Genomic DNA, 22,970 nt, shown 5'->3' with positions numbered 1-22,970 from the left:
GATGTTCTGAATTCTGTTCTGTACTTTTCTGGTTCTAAGATCAGCCACACCATGAAATTTCAATTCCTGTTAAGTTTCCATTGCAATGAAATAACCATCAGTCTATTTCCATCCTGAAGAAGAGACTTTTACAACAACTCTAAAAGTGAGCAACTACTCAGTAGTCTGATAAAGGTACGCCTTGGTCATAATCAGCCAGGTCGTGTTCCTGTCAGACTTGGAATAAATTTCTTCGTAAGCGTATCGAGACACAGGAGAACAGTAAAAATCTGTAAAGTTCAGATTTATTAGAGAACCTTTAGGCTAATGAGGCTGATCTGGGTCACACTAAAGGTCCAGTTAGTCCAGTAAGCCTCCTTCTCGACAAAAAACAGAAGCTTAAAAGACAGCATGATACTCCTGGCTATCTTCTGCCAGCTTCTAGCACCTACAGTTTAGGAACCTCTTCAGTCAGAGGCTGCACATAGACCACCTTGCTTCATAGCTTCTGATGGACCATGAACTTGTCTAATAGTTTCCTCAGCACCCAAACGATATCATACCATTGCATTTCTCAGATTTAACTAACATGAAAAATATTTATCATTATGTCTTGTGATTTCACTGGGTGATTCCTTTTCTTGCAATGGAGGAATAGGAGGCAGTTGTTTTTGATTTGTCTACTCTGTACCAATGAATATTCTATTCACCTTAAATATTTTCTGGTAGTAGTAGACTTATCCTCTGTGAGCACTGCAGAGAAAAACAGTGAGACCTGTTGCCAGTATTTCATATCTGAACATTAAGGAAGCAAAACTGACAAGAATCTCCTACGTTTGCCATCATGCGGCTATAGATTCTTATAATTTAGGATCCCCTGCTAGATTATACTCCTTTAACCTTTGTTTTCTCTGTTCTGTGTCTCCTCAATTACCTCCACTTATAATTGCCTCTGGCTTAATCTCTTTTCTCACATTTCTCTGTACCTGCTGCCTCCATTCCCTGCAACAGCCGCTCTCCATTCCATGCACTTAACCTCTTCCTCCACGCTGTACTAGTGACTGCAAAGAAGTATACAGACTGCATTAAATTACCTGCTCCTGGTACTCACGCGTAACTGTTCTGGGATAACACCTTGAAAGAAAAGAGGAAGTATACTTGATTATCTACAAAAGCTGTCTATCTGTAAAGTTGTGTGCTTGTATGCATGAATGAAAGAATTTGAAAAAATTAGGTGCTGGCCTCCAAAAAACCTTTATCACATACATAGAATTATACTTCCTCAGAAATTTAGAAATTGTTCAACTTATAACACTACCAGGATACACAATATTCTTAAGTTTCAGGAAGAGAGAAGATACTGAAATTTCTCAAAGGAATAATAGTAAGAATATAACATTCTTAAAACAATGCATTTTGCCTTTTTTTTTTCCATATAACTGGGCAGTTTTATCCAAAATAAAATAATCACTTATGCATACTCACTTAAATACAGCAGAAGTGATTTTATAGAAGAGTAGCAACTTCAGCAATAGATGCCTGTTAACAATACTACGTGTAAATACATACTGTAAAAATGACTCTGTATGTACAAACCAGAACTTGCAGGTTTTTTTCCTCATGATGTTTGCAAAGTAGGTAACAAAGAAAAAAACAGTGTCTGCCAACTATTACTGGTTACTGACATACTCCCTTAAACTGATGGAAATGCTTGTTTGATTGTTTGTTTGCCCCAGTACCCAAACGGGGCCTACAGGAAAGCTGGGGAGGGACTCTTTGTTAGGGAGTGCAGTGATAGCACAAGGATAATGTCCTTAAACTGAAAAAAACAGGTTTAGATTAGATATTAGGAAGAAATAGTTTACTATGAGGGAGGTGATGCACTGGCACAGGTTGCCCAGGGAAGCTGTGGATGCCCCATCCCTGGCAGTGCTCAAGGCCAGGCTGGATGGGGCTTTGGGCAACCTGGTCTGGTGGGAGGTGTCCCTGCCCATGGCAGGGGGCTGGAACTGGGTGACCTTTAAGGTCCCTTCCAATACAAACCATTCTGTGATTCTATGATTGACACACGTTTGTCTATATAATTCTGTATGCATCTACAAGAAAAAGTGATAAATGACAGCAATTTTCTTGCCATCTTAAATTCATTCATTTGAATTTTGGCACTATTTTTCAACTGTAAAATTCATTACCTGAATTAGAAGTATGAGGGATTGCTTTAACACCCAGCAAGCCCGAAGCCCCAGTAACTATAACCAAAAGAAACACAGAATCATCCAGGTTGGAAGAGACCTCCAAGGTCATCCAGTCCAACCTCTGACCTAACACTAACAAGTCCCCCACTAAACCATATCACTAAGCTCAACATCTAAACATCTTTTAAAGACCTCCAGGGATGGTGACTCAACCACTTCCCTGGGCAGCCCATTCCAATGCCTAACAACCCTTTCGGTAAAGAAGTTCTTCCTAATATCCAACCTAAACCTCCCCTGGCGCAACTTTAACCCATTCTCCTTCATCCTGTCACCAGGCACTTGAGAGAACAGACCAACCCCCACCTCTCTACAGCCTCCTTTCAGGTAACTGTAGAGAGCGATGAGGTCGCCCCTGAGCCTCCTCTTCTCCAGGCTGAACAAGCCCAGCTCCCTCAGCCGCTCCTCCTAAGACTTGTTCTCCAGACCCCTCACCAGCTTCGTTGCCCTTCTCTGGACTCTCTTGAGCACCTCAACGTCCTTCTTGTAGCAAGGGGCCCAAAACTGAACACAGTACTCGAGGTGCGGCCTCACCAGAGCCGAGTACAGGGGGACAATCACTTCCCTAGCCCTGCTGGCCACACTGCTTCTTATGCAAGCCAGGATGCTGTTGGCCTTCTTGGCCACCTGAGCACGCTGCTGGCTCATATTCAGCCGACTAACCCAGCCTCCTGCAGTAAGCACACCTCAGCAGGCTTCCTAAAACCTTAAAACCTGGTTGTTTTGATACCAACATATTTTGATAGTTTGAAGTCATCAATAAACTCACACTAATAGTGATTGGGTTTTGTGATTTGTGCTTTCTTGATGAAGTGAGTGATTTCACAGGGCTCAATACTTAATTATATCACACTGAACTGAGTAACAGTAGTGACAACAGAAATTGGAACTTAATTATACTTTCACCTTTTAATTATAAAGCGCCCAATTTGTATTCAGTACCTAAGTTCTTGACAATAAATGGAACATCACCATTCACATTGAATAGATATAAAATTGATTTCTCAGCTATGGAAAAGTTAATTTTGGAAAATAAATTTTTACATTACATTACGTAGTTTTCAAACAATTAAAATAATGGGAGAAGAGCTTGGGGGGTAATTTTATTTATTTATTTTTAAGTCCCGCAGTCATTGAACAAATTCTTCATTTGTTAAGGGCTTGCTAATGGCAAAAGAACCTGCTTAGCCTGTACTAGGTACATCTGCCGAATAAGGTTACTGACCACATCCCAAATCTTTCCATTCCTGAACAGTGTAGCTGCTAACAGTAATAACTCTACTGGAATTATATCATTTAACATTTTTTCAAATGAAATTTACTTTGCTTTAAATAAATTATTCCTGTATTTCACTCCTTATTTTCATAGATTCAAAACTATTGGATTGACAAGAAGGTAAAAATAAGTAACAGACTTTTTTTTATTAAAATTGTTCATACATTACCAAGAAGAATTGAAACCTAAGGAAGTTATCTTTAATCTCAACAAAAAGATTATATTTTCTTATTCATATCAGAGAAATGACAAATGAAAAGAGACTGAAAGAGATCTCATCTCCTACGCATTCAAAGAAATTTAACTTAAAGGTCAGGAGACAAATTTAAGCTTTACTGTCAAAAATGAATTAAGAGGAATTTAAGTACTGAAGGAAGAGGAGGAAAACTTAAAAAACCACGACCAAATACAAAACAAATTTATTTGCAGCATTCAGGAAGGAATTCTTTATAATTCCCAGCTTATGCAAGTCTCACTAAATACCTCTGAAGTTCAAATACATCTAAACAAGAATCAGCCCAGAGCATGCTAAACATGACATATACATATAGGAAGGTAATCAGGGTAAAACAATGCAGTAGCAGCTATTTTATAACAGATTGTTTTGGTGGTTCTCTCTGGTAAGAAGAAGAAACCCTGAGCTATTTCAATAAAAAAGACAAAAAACACATCCTGAAATGCCACTTTATGTACACATATTTATTAGTTATCCTCCTCATTTCAGAAGTTCACTATAGATAGTGGTAGTTCAGAAAGATTTCTGAAAAATACTTTACATACTACCACTGTTTTTTAGCTCCTCAATGAGGGATCAGTATGATATATTTGACCTCCAAGATCATAGCAGAGATACCAATAAATAAATAAATAAATAAATAAATAAATAAGAAAACCAACCCAAAATATTACAGACAAATACAACTCTTCTGCAGTTTTAAGGAAGAAAGTAGCCAGAGTATTTTTCAAGGAAAATACTGGAAGAAAGAAAACAATTGATGGTAGTATGTGATGAGGCTTAGACAGTTTCCACAGATTCATCAGAAACCACAGGAATTTGGGTATCAAGAGATTTTAAGTTATAACTCTTAAGAAAAATAAAACTTTACTTACACTTAATTACTATCCTTCCTGAATGCTGCCTGGGAAGGAGAGCACTAAACATGCAGGGGAATAAAGAATAGGAATAAGTGCTTCACAGAATCAAAGAATATTATTTGAGGCTGAAACAGACATATTAAATCAATCTTTCACTTTGTAAGTAATAAATAGGTTGGTTTTGTTTATCTTAGCCTAATGAGAAAATTCTGATTCTGATTTCCTTCCCTCTAACAAGGGTGCAGAATCGTCTTTAGCACATCTGATATCGTAACTTATAAGAAGTAGTACCTCTGATCTCCTGATCATACCAAAGTTTCCATTCTGTCTCTGTATTTATTGATCAGGGATAATAACCACTGAAGCAGATCAAAGCAATACTGATTGGCATAAAATTCCTAGTAGAACTCTTACACAACTCTTGCAAACTGGTTTACCTTTTGCTTTTGTAATCCTCCTCTCTCCAGCGACCTCAGAGTAGAAATACATTAATCATAGATATCTTTGCTGTCTCTAATTAAAACAAATTATTCAAATAAAAATTTAGGACTCTCAAAAAACTATGCATTCATTTAGCCATTTTTGTTCTTGTGACAGAAAGTCTGAATGTTGCCTTGAAGGGGTGGTTGAGTGGCTAACTTCATATAATTCATCTGGTTCTCCCCTTTCCCATAAACTTCCTGGCAGACGTCTAACTCAAATATTTGGTTAGCACATATTCAACCCTGATGGAATCTGTTGTCATTCATGACAAGCAGCAGATCATTTCTACTTTTACCATGGCTCAATTTACTCCCTTAAATCTGGAGTTTCTTTAAATCCCAGATTAGATCTCATTTTGAATGAATGAAGCACCTTGCATCTACCATCGCATTTCTGTAAAACGTAATTCCTGTAAAGACAAACACATGTAAAAACTGCTTTACTCAATGTATGAATGACAGGAGAAACTGAATGCCTACACAGCCAGCTCAGGGAAATCAAGAGATGGCCCACTTCAAGGCAGGGACAGTCTTCTACTTGCTGGTGGCAAAGACAAGTACAAAGCACATAACCCATCCTACATGCTTTACAGGAGGTGACCAAACATCACAGCTGTCCAAGCTAGGAAGCCTGTTTCTCAGCTGGCCTTATCTCAAGATTCTACAAAAGCTATGAGACTCTTTGGAAGACACAAACATGAAAGAAAAATAAAAGCATACAACAGCAAACCATCAGAGCAAAGCAACAGAAAAAAGGTGGGTAAACACTTGTCTAATCCACTTAAGAAAGCTAAGGTGAACCATGAGATATCAGTATACCTTCCATCAGCCTGGAATTCAAATAGCCAAAAAATATTTGCATAGAAATGCAAACGTCTAATTTGAAGGTCACATGGGAATAAAATTAGTATCTGAAAATATTTTTTATTAAAAAGTTGTTTACTTAAAAACTACTAGATGTGCTTGTCCATCCATTTGCAGCTCTTGATGCTTTGTGTTTAAGAAGTTCAGTACTTTGAATCTTAAATGTAGAACTCCAAATTTGAAGTTGCCAATTAGAATCCATGTTAAAGTAATATTCCTTTCAAAATTCAGAATATGTATGTGCATAATTAAGTCAGACGCAGAACCTACAACTTTATTATCAGAACCAGGAGGGCAGTATTGCTCCTTAGCATACCGGCTTACACAACCCGTTTGCTACGTATCTCCCTCATTTTGCTCAGGAATATATCCCAGCTCTCCGCCTTTCTTTTCCCTGTTTTTTTCAACAAGAAGAAAAAAAAATGTAATACCTCTGACTTATTCCAAAGGTATTCAGAAAAACAAACAACAAAAAAGTCCCTATTTTTTTCAATTATTTTTTAAAAAAAGAAATATCAAACATGACTTAGAAATAGTTTAGCTGTCACTTTCTCTGGCTTAATCACAAGTGGCAAAGACCATCTCATTCAAAGGACTGAATTTCCACACAGTGGACTTCATGAGTGCAAGTCTTTTATAAAGCAATTTAACACAGTTTGGGAAAAAATGGAAGAGTAGTCTGCTTTCAAATGAACACCAGGAAATTTAGCCTCTTTGGGAGATGGTAATAAAGAACTACTTTGTGGCCTGCATTCATCGTTTTACTATCTTTTACAGATTGCTGGAACAGCAATAAATACATCTGAAAAGAAAAATCAGTATGCTATGAAGTCAAGACAGTCTTGATATCTCAATCCTTTACTTCTCTTTAAATCATCATTTTCTTCACTTAATAATATTTTAAAGCATTTTCAGGGAAGGATGCTGCAAGAGAAGATAAAATCTGAGCTACTGATTCAAGCGACGACTCCAAAATTCTCATTAGAGTTACAAGGATGCAGCATTTTCAAATCTCAATATTTTGGCCACCTAATAAAATGCTGTTTCATGCCAGTAGGTGTTACTCACACTGTGAACTAAGTTTTTGTATTATTAGTTTGAACTTCAAATCTTCCTTACTTTGTATACTAAGAATCTCCATCAGAAATGACAAAAAGTTATTAATAGCATAGGAAACAAATTTTAAGACTTAAATAGAAATATACATGCACATCAAGTCTTTGAATCATCCCTAAGACTCTCTCTGCATCATCTTCTCAGTGATATAATTATGTAAAAGGTGATTTAAAATGTAAATACAGAAATCATTCACTGATTAATGTATCTTAAGCACAAAGCAGGGCTTAAGAACTACCATTAATTGATTGTATATATTAATACATACAATGAAAAATTCATTCTATAATATTTTAAAATCCTATTCAAGTTCTCTTAACAGAACACGAGTATGATAAAATAAACGTACTTCAAAAAGCACAGTTTTAAGGCAGAGCATAATGGATTTTCTAAAAATTGTTATGAGAAAAACAAACAAACCACCTTGAACTTTGCTTTAGGAGCCAACAGAGGCTTTCGCAGCACAATGACTCCTGGCAATCTGCAGTATCTACTGATCAACCACAGAGTTGCATTAGACTGTTCTTTTTGAATGTCATATTTGTTCTTAACATACATGACAAGGATAAAAGGATATTCAACACATCTACATTGAACTTCTTAAGCTGAATGTGGAGAATGCTCATGATATTCATTCCAGAAAGTATCAATTTTAAAAGAAAAAGAAGAGAGAGAGACAGAGAGAGAGAGAGAGAGAGACAGATAAAAGAATAACAAATTCAACTCTTTCAGCACCATATTACACATAGGTAAAAGTGTCTTAACAATTTGATCTGCTATGAATTTTAACAACTTAGCATTCACTACTCCAGCAATAAAGTGTCAAATCTGAACCCAAATAATTTAAAGTTATAGATTAAAAAAATAAATAAAATCACCAGTAGAAAAACCCCACAGCTAAACTAACTCTAAAAGAATTTTCCTCCCCTGAAAATCAGAAGCATGCAAAAAGAGCTACCTTTTGAAATATCTTCTAGCCCAGTCTATTTTAATGCTTCTCAGAACATTTCAATATGGTCTGCACAACAGCTGTAAAAATGTTCTGCTGTCCTGCTCTCTCTCAACTAACACATGCACAGACAAAAGGAAAGAATCAAAGAATCAAATCAATAAAAACAACAAAAGAACATTAAAATCTGGCAGTGGCCTTCCTTTTGGCAAACTAAAATTACTGTGGTAGTCAATGGTGTGCAACAGCTTCCATGAGTTGCTTTTCAAAAAAAGTAGTCTCCAGTCCTTCTCAGACTTGTTCTTTAACCTTCTGTAAATGGCACAACAGTGAAACTGCTTTTTAACATTACTGAAGAACAAGGCAGAAAAAGCATTAAGCCCTTCAGATTTCATGGTACATGTGGTGGTTTCTCATTGATGGCCAACTAAACTCCACCACCACATGGTTGTTTCATTCCCCTTCCTCAAATGAAGAAGGGAGAGAAAATACAATGGAAAATGGCTCAAGGGTTGAGATAAGGACAGGTAGAACACTCACCAATTACTGTCATGGGCAAAACAAACACAGCATAGGGAGACTAATATAATTTATTGCCTATTACTAACAAGCTAGAGCAGTAAGAGCTAAAAGCAAACTAAAATCACCTTCCCTCCCATCCACCCTCTTCCACCTCATCCCCCCCCCGAGTGGCACAGAGGAATGGGGAATGGGGGCTGCGGTCAGTCCCTGACGCTTCGTCTCCGCCGCTCCTTCACGCTCACTCCCTGCCCTTGCTCCACGCGGGGTCCCTCCCACGGGATGCCTCCTTCCCCAACTGAGCCTGCGGGGGCTGCCCACAGGCAGCAGCTCTTCAGGAACTGCTCCCACACGGCTCCGTACCACGGGGTCCATCCCCCAGGAGCAAACTGCTCCAGCACGGGTCCCCCACGGGCGGCAGCTCCCCCCAGGCCCCCTGCTCCTGCGTGGGCTCCTCTCCACGGGCTGCAGCTCCGGCCCGGGGCCTGCTCCTGCGGGGGCTCTCCATGGGCCGCAGCCTCCTCCAGGCCACATCCACCTGCTCCACCGGGGGCTCCTCCACGGGCTGCAGCGTGGAGATCTGCTCCGTGTGGGACCCGTGGGCTGCAGGGGGACAGCCTGCTGCACCAGGGGCCTCTCCACAGGCCGCAGGGGAACTGCTGCTGCCTGCCTGGAGCACCTCCTGCCCTCCTGCTGCACTCACCTGGGGGGCTGCAGGGCTGGCTCTCACCCCCCCTCTCTCCCAGCTGTTGTTGTGCAGCAGTTTCTTTTTTTTCCGCCCTTTCTTCAGTCCACTCTCTCAGAGGCCCAACCAGTGTTATTCATCAGCTCGGCTCTGGGCAGCAGCAGGTCCCTTTTGGAGCTGGCTCTGATCTGACATGGGGCAGCTGCTGGCTCACACAGGCCACCACCGCAGTCCCCTGCTGGGGTCTATCAAATCCTTGCCACATAAACCCAATACAATACTTTGCATTGACAATTTTACTGTCTTCATCGAGAAGTGAAATATGAACATCTCTCGCCTTCCAGCTCACCATGTATGTACTCCTAAAGATGTCTTGCCGTTTAAAAGTCTTCTTTATTTTGCACTGGGCTGGAGCTTTCTGAGTTTGCTTCTAAGTGCATAAGACTTTGTTTGGTTGCATTTTTGTAACGCTCAGCCTCACTTATCTGACCTTGTTTTCACTTTCTGTCATTTTCCTTTTCTGCATTTGAGATAGTGATAATTGTGATCAAGGTGATACTCTATTGTTCTCCCAAAGCTTTCTCCATCCTAGAAAAGTTTCTTCTCATGCCCTTAACAGTCCTTCCTTAATTTCATTTCTTTTTAAATAGACCTCTCAGAAGCTTTCACTTACCAAATCTATGAGCTCACAAAGTCTGGCTTCCTAAAAGCCATTCCTGATACTTTGTCATTTTCCATTCTATGCTTTCTAAGGAACTTGAGCCTGCATTTTATAGTTACTATCCCACTCAAATCTTTTTTTGTTCACTCATATTTTTCATCTCAGTTACCTTTGAGAAATGATACTGCAATGTCTGTAGTCTATAACTGGGTTCATATTTATCTAAATCCAGATCTACAAATATCTCTGATTCAGGATTTAGTCAAAACCTAGGGATATAAATCCAGTCATGCAGTCAAAGTCCCTGACTAACCCCTAGATGTTTCAGATACAGACTTCCATATGTAAGTGTATATATTATGGAAACTAACATTCTGTTGTAATTTCTGCCAAAAGCTGCAGATATCATAGGACTAAGCAGTTCAGTACCCACCCTATGCCAAATGAAATATTCCTATCCTGCAGTCCCCTGGGATGCTTTCAGCAATTGTCCACTGAGCACACACACGGTCATCCCTGAGTACCTAGATAATGCTATCAAAAATGGCTATCAAACACAAACCAGTGTTGCAGCACTTGCTCAGAAGGAGGGGGTACGCCTTGGTTGTGTGCCCTTCTGGACCTCAAACCCTAAACTGAAGTCTTTCAGAAAGATGTCTTAATGCAAAGCCAGTGCCCATCCCAAACTGAGAATTGCTTCCTGTACCAAGATTTGGTTTTGAGTTCCATGGCTGGGGCATCCAGGCAAGTAAAAAGATTTTAAGATTTTTTTTAAAGATTCTTTTTCCCCCTTAAAACAGTACTTATAGGTATTTTGCAATAAACTGTCACTGTGTAAAAACCTTGAAGAATTCCTCAGAATGGAGCTATGCATCTGAGGAAAGTTTTGCTAGTGTTAAAACATTTGGTAGAGTAGACATTAAAAAAAAAAAGTTATTTTTTCAGTTTCCTCAATAAAACACAATGCCATGATTTAGCACAGATAACAGCGTACAAATGGCTTATTTCAGTCTGCTTCTGTCCCTCAGTGTAGCACAGTTCATTGTACCTGAGATAATGATGCTCACTGACGTGGCTGTGTTGTTACCAGGCAACCAGAGATAAAATGCAGGGTTTAATGATTTTTATTTAATGTATTTTTATGAGAAAGTACACTCTCTTTTTTCCTCCTGTGATATTATTTGAGGTGGAAATGCTGTTTACACAGGGAAATATATTTAGCCATCCTCTTGCAGTCTGAACAAGAAAATTATTCAAACTGGATATTCAAACAGCCAGTCAATAAATATTTCTGAACACATTGACTATTACCATTCTCAAACACTTATATCGTGGCAGTGGCTGAGATCTAAAACCACTTTGTCAGGAACAAGCATTCAGGAGGTCTCACAGCAGAGAATAACACTGGCAGGGAACAGACAGCAGCTTAGTGGTGTTGGGGCTGTTACAAATGTCCATGCACTTGTCCAGGGCACAGACAATTTAGCCTATGCTTAAATCACCCTTCACCTCTCAGTACTGTCATGACGCTTGACCCTGGCAAAATCATCACCAGAACTGTCCCTCCTGGTGGGGCTCTGCTCTCAAGAGCTTCTGCAGGAAGATGCACATCTTAGGGGGCAGCCTAACAACACAGCCCTTGCCCTAGCAGTCTGGGCCACACATCCAGGAGGTAAAACTGTAACTCCAAGATACTATATGTTCCATTTCCCATCACACATCTCAACTAATCTATTGGCAAGCCTGACAGCAGTGCCAGATGATGAACTCAGCAGACAAGTTCTTCATGAAACAGAGAATGTCTGGAAAACATTACTGCAGATGTAAGACCACACAAGCCCTCATGTTTCTCCACGTGACAAGCTCTTCCTCTGCACCTTTACAAGGCCCCATGACTTGTCTGTAAATTGTGACTACTTTACAGCCAGTGAAATCCTTTTAGACTGGCTGATTTCCCAACTGTCCTACCCTTGCTGTAGGAACGCCTTCCCCATGGGAGCAAGAAAGTGTTCATATATCCGAAAATCAACTGAAAGGCACTGGAGGACTCAGGTCCAAACAAAGCCACAGCTCTAACTGCATGATGGATTTCTGAGAGTTACGCAAGATGAAGTGACAAGTAGATGTAACAAAAAAAGAACCATTCTGGAACTCAGCACTGTAGAGAAATAAAAAACAATCAAATTCCTGTGTCATTTTGCTTTCACATACAGATAAGGACAAACTAACTAAAGTTTTTGATACTGAATTATTTAACATTTTTCTCTGCAACAATTACCTATCAAAAAACAGAAATCACACAATTCAGTTCAAACTTCTTTTTGACCCTTAATATTGGTCATCTTTAACTGAAAGTAGAAAATCCACTAGTAAGCACAGTTGGATCTGTCCAGATGGTTATCTATGTTTCACGAATCATCCTTACTATCAAGCATCTTATCAGGTTCTATTTCCTCTCACTTCGAAAGACAAAGAAATGCATGTAATAGTTCAAAATACTTGTGTAGTTCAGTAAACACCTCTTGCATTTCATTAGAAGTTTACAACCGATATATTTCCAATCCCAGAAAGGCTACTGCATTTGGTTCAGAACAGCTACTTCTGAACGTTTAACTGGTCAATATAAAGAAGGCTTAGGGTCAGATACTTCAACCTGAAGTTTCTTCTACAGAAATTTTAAAATCAGTAACCTTTCAACTGTGAGCCACCGACTAAGTGGTAACATTACAGACTTACTTTTTCCTCCTCCTCACAAGCCGCTCTATGCACAGACAGCCTTTTTTAAGAAAACAAATTTTAAGCAAGCAATAGCTATCAGTTTGTGGATTTGTGAGTGTTGGTTTTTGCACGTGTGTGGCTCTGCTCTTATTCTTCTTATCCACAAATGCTCCCAAGTTCTCTCACCTCTGAACTCTTACAAAAATTAAGTCTCTCCATACTTCAGCAAAGACAGCATAAAATGCCACACTGACTCGAAATAGAGAATGTTTAATACATTAAAGAAAAATGTGTTTTCAACTGTATATGCATGTCAGGCACGCATGTGGAGCACATGCACACAGCTCCACAGCATATCTTATGACGGTAAATAACCAATCCAACTGATTCCCAGTGTACTCCCTAGTTTCACCAAGTTCACAGATACCTTGAGATTGAATTTCCAGTATTTTTTATTTCCCTTGATATGGATCTCACTAGGTCCAGTGTCATTCCATATTTTTATCAATGTTCAGAAACTAAAATAAATCTGGGGAAAGACTGGTGCAATAAGAAATATGAATGAAGCAGCAGTACCAGACAACTGGTAAACTGAGTGTTTTCAAACTTAACGTATTTCTAACACAAAGTTAGACAACTTTGGGCAAGGAATAGCCACCATACTTCCAGAATGCATGCTGGAAATCATTGATTACACATTTCCTGAAGTATGCCAGAAAAGGATTGACAAGGTGTAGGCAACTAACTCTAAAGGAAACCCCTGTAAAATGATCAGCAAGAAATATGGGTGTGCAAACAATGAGTGCACCAGGACTGGACAGAAGAGTAACTCTACTTTTGCAGGTGACAGTAGTGGTATCAGTATTGTAATGTGAAGACACTCGTGTTGGTCGCATCTGTAGATTTTCAGAAAAACAACAGAGGCAGAAGGAGATGGAGATAAAACGTATAGGAGAGCTGACAATGTTTTACAGTTAGAATCATTAAGACTTCAATCTGCTTATCATATCAGCAGCACTGAGAAGCCACTCCGTGGGAAGGAAATGCCAGCTTCACAAAGGTTTCTAATCTAGCAAAAGAGAGCAAAAGCATTGGAAAGAACCTAAAGCCAGACTAATTACAGTAAGAAGACGTATTTATACCAGTGAGAGTGATTAGCCACTGGAACAGGCACAAAAACAAGGATGGGCTTTCTACCTCTTGCTTTACTCAAAACAAGGCAGGATAAATTTCTGATGAAACCTACCTTCCAAAATTCAAGTTACACTGATTCAACATGCTTACTGAACTTATTGCAAACATAATTCAATAGCCTAGTACCTGTGCTTATAACTCAATATTTAGCAAATGAAGTTCTGTTTCTAAAAAAGATTGCTTCTAAAGGACTGGGTAAAGCTAGATGTATCCAAGAAAGCAGAGAAGAGAAAAAAGTAACTCACCAGAGTATCTACCAGAAATAGCAAATCCCTTTGTCTCTGTATTTACAGCATCAAATTTTAATGAATGCTGTAAAAACTAGTTTCTAGCTTAAAAACTAGTAACATGGGGCAGGGGTGTGTGTGTGGGGTGCATCTACTTTCTGCTAGTTACCTGCCTCAGCTTGGTACTTCTAGACAAGCAGATGTTGCCAGCCTAAGTCCGGTTGCATAACAGGTACAAGGTTACAAGTTCAAACTCAGGATACAAGTGCCAGACAGAGGCTATAATCCCACAAATCCCAAGTAATCACTGCGTGACTCCGCAGACAAGTCTGACCTGTAGCTAGTGGTGACAGAAAGGAGCAGGGATGGCTTCAAATCTGTACTCGTAGGACTGTCTGCTTAAATTAAGTTAAATGGTCTGTGAGTGAAAAACAAACAGAGCTAGGAGCAGGTAACAGAACTCAGAAATCTCTGCTGCCAAGGAAGTATCCGAATTACTGGATTACCAAAATTTTTTTCTTTCTCACTGTAAGTGGGATTGAGAATTTTACCTTTCAGCCTTGAACAACAAAACTAAGGAGCCTTATGAAAGTCTTTGCAGTCGCCTCAGTTACTTAGCAATTAGCTCTAGGCAGCTGCAGGCTGACAATCCTCAGTACTGAGGATGTACTAGATGCCATATTGAGATAGTTCTTTCTGGTTCCCTGGGTTTGAACTCTTAAATCCTAACACAGCATCCTGAATTCTACTTTGGAAGAAACACTTAAAAGTTAACCCAAGGCATTGCATTTGGCTTGAAATATCTATTTGTCCTAAATCTCTGCTTTTCACCCATTAATTAGTTAATAAAAAGCTAGAGTTGTAAAGTAACATTAATGTGCTATCTGGCAAAAAACAGTTTTTAAATGGTATAGAAATTGCAACAAGACTCAAGGTGGACAAAGTTAAAGGCAGATATTCCAAAGATTAAGTGGAATTATAGCAAGAAGGATGTCACATAATTGCTGCTCTTTGACAAGAAAATTCTACCCTATCACATGTGGATAGAAGAGCAGAGAGAATGAGATGGAATGTAGGTGGAAGGCTTTGATCTACTCAAATTCTCTAAGCACCAGACTGTGAACAAAGTATGAAGGGTGAACAACTAGAATGAAAGGGAATGATGAAGGATTCTTTACTTCATTTTTAAATGGAAAAATATTTTAAGCCTTTCTTGGAAACCAATTGTGAAAATTCATGTACTACTGCCAAACTGTCACTAAAAGTCATTTAGCAAATTCTATGGTATATTTTGCTATAGCTCTGTACAACAGAAAGAAATAACTTCCCAAATGTATTATCTAGAGATGTTTATATAACATTTTACAGATGTTTTTACAAAAAAAAAAAACACAAACAAAAGCAGATGAACCCAGAAGAGACCAAGGCAATCTTCCGTTTTGAATTTACTGAAAGTGGTCTAGAAGAGTTTCTTTTGATCTTACTCGAATCATATTTAGCTTTTTTAGGCATATTAAAAAAAACACTACCAGGGAGTGAGAAAAAGCCAACAGTCTATCTTTCAGATACTACTATGCCCTAGCAACTCTCCAGTCACCAATATATTTCCAGTATAGCCTCCTCCATGTTTTCAAACATTATAGTTTTACACAACAAGGCAAAAGGATAAAAAGATTGGAAGAAGCTTCTAGATCACCTAGCCCATCGTCTTTCTCAAGGCATCATCAAATGTTTGTATCTAATTCTTGCCTGTTATTTATACAACTTAATTTTAGAGACCTCAACTGTGATAGATCCATGATTTGCTCAATCTATGTTGTTACACGTTTATCCTCATTATCAGGAAGTTTTGCATAAGGTCTTACATGAATCTTCTCACATGCAGCCTAAGCGTATTGTTTCTTCTTTCATCCATATATTTTCTTATTTAACAAATGCAAAACCTTTCAAAGGCTGATCACAAAAAATGAAGTCCTGGTCATAATCAGATGAAAAGTGATAAACTGAAGAACCATGGTAAACTAATCACTACAACTGAACACAGTGTTAGGAACAGCTAGTCAAAGAATACAGATTAGACCACCATCCCTTATACAAAATTCACCAAGTGAGTCAAGAAAAACAACTCTGTCCCCAGAATGGCATGAGAAACAGAGGGGTCTGTTGCGTATGGTTGTATACAGTTTACTACTTTTCAACTACCTACCTCCACCACGGTTGTCTTGGCAGCTTTGCACATTGGCTGGTTGAAATTTCTTGCAGTTTTCCTGCAAAAGAACAGAAAATGAGTAAATATTAAAAGTTGTAGAAGGAAAGACATTTCAGAACTAAGTTACATCAAGTATCTCTGTAACACGAACATCACAAATCTTTCTGCCAAATAGCTAGAAGACTAATAAAAACAAGAAGGAAGAAAAAGTACTGTGGAATTGTGTAAGATGCATATGAAATTAAATCATATTTTCCTACATCAGAAAGTATTTATTATATTTCTTTTGACTTTTAATCAGCACATTGTCTAATTGAAATTGGGTATGCTACTGATACATTCATTTATCAGATTCAAGAAAAGCAGCAAGCTGGGCTGTGTACAAGGTACCTTCCCATTACTTCACCGCACAAAGAATGAATTTCATCTCCATAGGGGAGTGAGCACAGGGCCTAACAACCTCCCAGATCCCACATATGCCTTCATAATTTAGACTAGGCAGCTATATGGACTTGGGCTAGCACTTTGCACAGTAGTAAATTTAATCCAATTCTCTTGATTAAAAAAGCTGTGCCAGTTTTGGCACTCACTCAAGACTCTGGCATTCATCCTAAGTATTCCCACACAGTATTTCTGTTACAAGGAAAAAGAACTTCTAGGAAGTAAGGTAAGACATGGTATGTACAACTGCACCTGGATCATACCGGACACAAGGAGAAACAAGTGACCCATGTCAGTTCTTCTGTATTTTCCAGAAAACAAACAAAACTGTGAGGTATAACATTTAAGAAAAAATATATATATATTTTGGTGGGGTACCACTGATTTTAAAGGTAGAATTCTGTTTTGTTTTATTTTTCTTTTCTTTAAAATGCATGAAAATAGGGTTCTAAATAAGTCAAGACCTTTTTTCCCCCCCCTTTCCACACAAATATTTCTTCCAGACTATCCTTGTTTCCCAATGTCTTTTCCTATTTTTTGCATGCTCTTGTCTAATGACCATACCAAGCGCTATAACCCTAATGAACTTTGGCATGCTGCTGCCACCTCGTGGCTTTGGGGAAGGAAGAAAATGGAAACGTGCAAATCCTCATCTGCCATGCATTTAGGACCGTTTCCTAATACAGAGACCTACAGAATGCAAACTATATCCCAAAACACGTATCTTGAGCAATCCTGTCTTATTGTCAATACATGGCAGCTGTGAAGCTTGTAACAGAGGCTGCAGAAGGCGCAATTTGTGGCTGCATGAACACAAATGCAAGAATAGGTTTAGTTTGTATATTAGGAAAGATGTCTTCACTGAAAAGGTTGTGAGGCACTGGAACAGGTTGCCCAGGGAAGGGCTTGAGTCATTATCCCTCGACGTATTTAAAAGTCATGTAGACGTGGTGCTTAGGGCCACAGTTTATTGGTAGACTTGGCAGTGCTGGGTTAACAGCTGAACTTGATTTTGGAGGTCTTTTCCAACCTAAATGATTCTATGATTCTACAAAAAAATAAAAAGCCTTGGAATTTATATCTTTTTCTTAATGTTTGAATGTAGTACTAGAAGAAGTAATTCAGAGAAATATACCCTTAAACTAGGTAGAGCACAAAATGAGGAGAAAAAGCTGAATTAAAATAGCAGGGGAATGAATACAGATGGGATAAGCAGATGTGGAAACAAAGAATTCAGTATTTCATCCCAAGTGACTATTTTTTTTGCCAAAGACCTTTTCAAGATTGTACTGGTTGGTCTGCCAGTAAAAGAAACCAATATAAAATTATTGCCACTTGAGGGGAAGGTACTAGAAGAAACATTTCAGTGTCAAATGAAGAAGAGTTAATGGGCTTGATTCTGACTCTATTTACAAAAGCTGAAAGTGTTTTTTGGTTAATAAAATTGTTTCAGTAGTAGTTTATGAGATGAAAGGTATTTTCTAAAGGGTACCTCAATCCAGAAGAAGAAAATTCAGGAATACTATTCTTACTTTCCAACACAGAATAGCATTCTGGTTTTTGGAGTTTGAAAAACAAAAACTATCTAGCAAAGGCTACCTTCTCATTTTGCAATAGATTTCTAGGTATCTAGACTCTGCAAGCGTATGGATTCCTTTGTTCCAGTGACAGATTCATAAACTGATCCAAACACGTGGCAATGACTTTTCCCCCACAGGCAAAAGACAGCAAACTAATTCACAGAGAACTAGAAAAACCAAGTAAATCCATCTAATGCAGCCGAGCTGAAGGAACACCTCGGCTGTTTGATGAATTTATGTATTACAGAACCACTTGATGTGTGAAGAGATGACCTGACATAGCTGTCTGTGACAGCAGGGGGCCTAACTCAGGGCATCCTCTTCACTGCCCTGTTCTTTTGTCAGGAGTGTACTTTTATGGGCACCAAACCACATCTCGGACTGTAAAGTGAGAGTATACTGGGCTAGGCAATTCCAAAGCTGAATACTACCAGATGAAAAGGAAGCGCAGCCAAATCAGGTGGAATATTCACGGAAGCAGTGGAGCTGCCTGCTGTTGCTAACAAAGCCCCACGAAAGCTTTAAGATCCATGCTCCAGCTAAGCAAAACCAGTACCTGCATCAGACTAACACAGTGAAATGCTCATATATACATCCTTACAGCTAGCACAGGGACAAGGTGAGGTTATTTTATTATGTTTGAGGGAGTTTGGGATTATTTGTCTTGGTAATGGTGTATCGTATTGAAGAATGAAAGAGTTGTGATGCAGAACTGTCTGCTCACCATAAAGATGCCTGGAACAAAAGTAATGACAGCATATTGTATGGAACAAATGCACTAGGGAACCTGAAGTCACATGAAGAAAACCCTGTTTTAAAAGCTGTTTCCTAAAGGTATTAGTGCCATTCAGGATCCCAAGAAAACAGTATAGTTTCATGCAGGAGAACAGACAAAAAATCCAAACTGGCCTGCGTGGTTCTAACACGTCTACCTGAAGTACATCCTTTATATTTAAAAGAAGCTCTTAGCTTGAGCATGACTAACAGTTTGGCAGTCACTCCACTCCTATTGGCTCAGCAGGTATCAGAGTCATAGGAAATCAGCTATAAATAGTGGCACACTGTTGTGAAAGCAGTGGCAGATGCAAGTAAACACAGAGTCTACATCTATCTAGGCATACACTGGAAAATAAAAACAGAATTTGCATAATGGAAGTAAGTATGGGAGTGTCACAATGATAGTGAACAAACATACAGAACATGTCACAATGTCAAAAATATAGTTTCCTTTATATCCTGTTGATGGAGCCACCTATAAAGCAGCTGTACTCTTTCCCCATTTTTATCCCCATATTTTTCAGTTGCTTCTTCAACTCATTGTTCTTCTCAATATATACAATCAGACTACATCGTTCAGACCCTTCACAAAGTAAACTGCAACTGATTGTTATAACGCTTACCTTTTCATCTGATAGCCATAAAACAAACAAATAAAAACCAGACATTAAACATAAGCAAACCTCTCCTGCTTCAGTTCAGGACAAACCAGAGGAAAAATATAACAACCCAAATAAATGTTATCACTAGTGCAATGCCCAAGCTTTTCACAATAAAAGATGTTTAAATTCATGAGATGCCTCTCCCTACACCACTGAGATCAAACAGACTTTAAACACACTTTTGTGGGGACAAAATCAAGCTTTCCCATCATAGACTGGTCAGGAAACTGACTCAACTCCCTTCTATTCTGGCATATATGATACTTGCATCAGCCTTCAGTCACACAAGAAAAAGGACCAAAACTAACACGAAAACTGACAGGAACAATGTTACTACCTTTCTCCACAGACAACACTATGACTTTGATCTCCTATACATCATTTTTAACTACCAATGTTTTATTGAACGGCTGTATTTGGATTCTCAGAAGACTTTAGAAAAAGCAGTGTTGTTTTTTTTTAATTTTTGATAAGTGTAATTTGACATTAGGGAAAGTCAATATGAATTAAAATGAAATCAGTAAAACTTTATTTTATCATCACACACGAGACAGGATTCTCCTTCTCTTTCATTATCTAAATCATTAAAAAATCTTTTCCAACTGATAAACAAGTCATACCTGAAAATGATGTTTCCTGCACGATCAGCCTTCCATGCCTTCACAAGAGCAAAGTCTCCTGTAATTGATTTCTCGAGGATAAAGTGACGACCATCAAACTCTCGCACCTACAGAGGAAGAGTACATTATTGAGATATAGGTTTCTTCAAACAATCATCTTACGTAATATTTATTTTACAAGGTTAATTTTACAGACTATTTTATTTGGTCTTCTTTTTGCACCATGTACAATTCTATCTGAAAAACTGTAGCTCATGTGTGTAGCCACAGAGCTTGTAACAAATCCCAGGTTTACCCCAGTGTGTGTTTAGTGAAACATACACAGAACAGAACAAGATACATATTCCTGCTGCTCCATCTACTGGTATTGGACATGCTTTTTGTTGTATATCTACCAGCTAATTAAGAACCAAAGTGCTAAAGCAGAACTGTTGAAAAGGTTCCTAATGACTGATTATCAGCAGAAAATCCAAATCTAAATAAAGACAATTTGATACAAAGCACTCAATTCAGACCATCTGACAGGCTGAATTTTGCTTTGTCTCCCTTTATGATTAATATTTGTAACGATAGTGTTCATGAAGCCAGAATACTAACTGACAAACAGATACTATTTTAGCAGCTCCATAAAAATGAAATGCACTTTTCAAGAATAAATTCACAATTTCTTCTAACCAAGGTAAAAATTCTTCTGATTCACTGACAAGCTCACTCATAACACAATTGGGTTTGGGAAGCAAACTGAAATGTGAGTTACATTCCATGCAGAAAAGTAAGTCTAAAAAAGTATTCTGGAAAACTTTTCACTAGGTTCTCTCATACATGGTTGCATTTTCTTTGCAGTCACAAGTGAAGCTCACTATTGAACCACTTTATAGGGCAGAGGCAGAATAGAACCTGAATAGAATATTCAATATGCGCAAACTCAGGATATATTTTTTTGTATCCACCAGATTACTGATGTACAAAGTAGAAAGTTCAGGACTTTGTTGGATCTTTAAAATAGTAAATCACATTATTTCAAAATTATGCATGCAAAACGTTACGATGTTCACAGGAACAGAAATCAAACAAACAAACAAAAACAGACAGCAATGAGGAAGACAAAAGGAATTCCTCTTTACGTTATTAAATTAATTTTAAGAAACATCAGGCCATTTTTGTGCTTTTATGAAGTCAGTTAAATCCACCAAAGAGAAGTTAGTTGGACTAGGTCTCTGCCCTCTCCGTGCTCTCTGTCAAGGAACCTGAAAATATCCAAGATCCCCACAGCCACAGTGCGGCTTCCTCAAGAACCTGTTCTTCCCCATCTTGCTTTGTATGAGAACTCCCCAAATCTATGTAGATTCATATTCAATTCCAAACAATATGGATATACCCAGAAAAATCAACCACTAATCTCTTTGTTATGCATGACCATTATTAAGTATGGTATATCACCAGAATAATTGCAGAAAGGAAAGCAAAAGACATATATATATATATATATATAAAAAAAAAAGAAAACACTGTCTCAGAAAAAATGAATTGAATATTTCTGACTGCTAGTCACTACCTACTCATATATAAATCCTGTAGAGAAACATGAAACAGCATGAAACAAGGCAGAAGGTTAGAGTATAGAGTATACACAACACTACTAGTACATAATTCAAAATCTGTGAGAGGGGAGGAAATACAACAAAGACATATCAAAAGTTATTTTTGCAGGCCCGTAGGGGTAGATCTGAGCTTTTATAAAATGGCACTTGCACTTGAAAAAGGTTGGATCAAATCTCGTTAGTGATGTTATTAGCCTCCAAAAGACTGAGGAGAGCAAGAGAGACTTTTCTACAAATGTTAAAAGTAGAAGAAAACTGTTATCAAAATTGCAAGGTATATATAATAAACAAGAGATTCCTTCAAATGGTAAAACATCAAAATGTTCAGTAGGAAAATTAAGAAAAAAAAGACTAAAGTTTCAATAATGAAAATATCAATGCTTAAAATAAAAGAAATCCATGGAGGAAAAAGTTACCTTTCCCCCAGAGATGTTCTTGAGAACAGGGGAAGAGTTTAATGCCTGTGGTAGCTTACCTGGAACTTAGAGCATTAGCCCCATCTATGTCTTCAAGTACACTTACAGCACTGAGAAATCTCTTCCCTTCTCCAATTTCTAGAACTAATTTCAATAGGAAGTCCACATTTCTCTTTCGGAAGCCAGGCTGATTTCTTGCAATTTTAAATACTCATACTAAACGTCATTTCAACTGCTGGCAAAAGTTTCCTGAATGTGTCAACAGAGCTTTTCCTGTTCAACGAGAAAATGCCTTGTCTCTTCTAATACTAAAGCTTCACGTACAGCTGCAGGGCTGCTTACTCCACACCACAGTACTTAAGGAGCACCTGCCCTATTAAAAGGAGCTTGTTCTCAATCTATCATGTGATGCAGTGGATTGGTACAAGATTTTGTTTTAATTCACAGAGTATGGTCAGAGAACTGAGTCAAGTGAAGAGTAACTCAGCAAGAAAGGTTTTCACCTGGATAAGTTTCTAAGTCACCCTAAAGCTGCAAGACCTTTAATAACACATTGCAGGGGACAGGAATGAACAGAGGGAGTACAATTATTCTACCCAGAACTGTAGCCATACTATTTATCCAACATACCAAGGTTAAACTTGTCC

General features: G+C 38.4%; 1 protein-coding gene across 3 annotated transcripts in view; it reads right to left on the bottom strand.

Annotated features, from left to right (window-relative positions):
• The window catches only part of OXCT1 (3-oxoacid CoA-transferase 1), an 89,735-nt gene that overhangs the window by 45,616 nt on the left and 21,149 nt on the right, over window positions 1–22,970 (bottom strand). For all 3 annotated transcript variants that reach the window (XM_083818418.1, XM_083818419.1, XM_083818420.1), the window contains 2 exons: window positions 20,307–20,413; window positions 16,224–16,284 (listed from right to left, as the gene is read on the bottom strand). In XM_083818418.1, coding sequence (XP_083674544.1) covers window positions 16,224–16,284; window positions 20,307–20,413 — 168 coding nt within the window. The remainder of the gene's footprint in view (window positions 1–16,223; window positions 16,285–20,306; window positions 20,414–22,970) is intronic.

This window comes from Anser anser (genome assembly GCF_964211835.1).
Source record: "Anser anser genome assembly, chromosome: Z".
NCBI classification, from domain to species: Eukaryota; Metazoa; Chordata; class Aves; order Anseriformes; family Anatidae; genus Anser; species Anser anser.
Note: the sequence above shows the minus strand (reverse complement) of the source record. Positions and strands in the feature narration are given on the sequence as shown.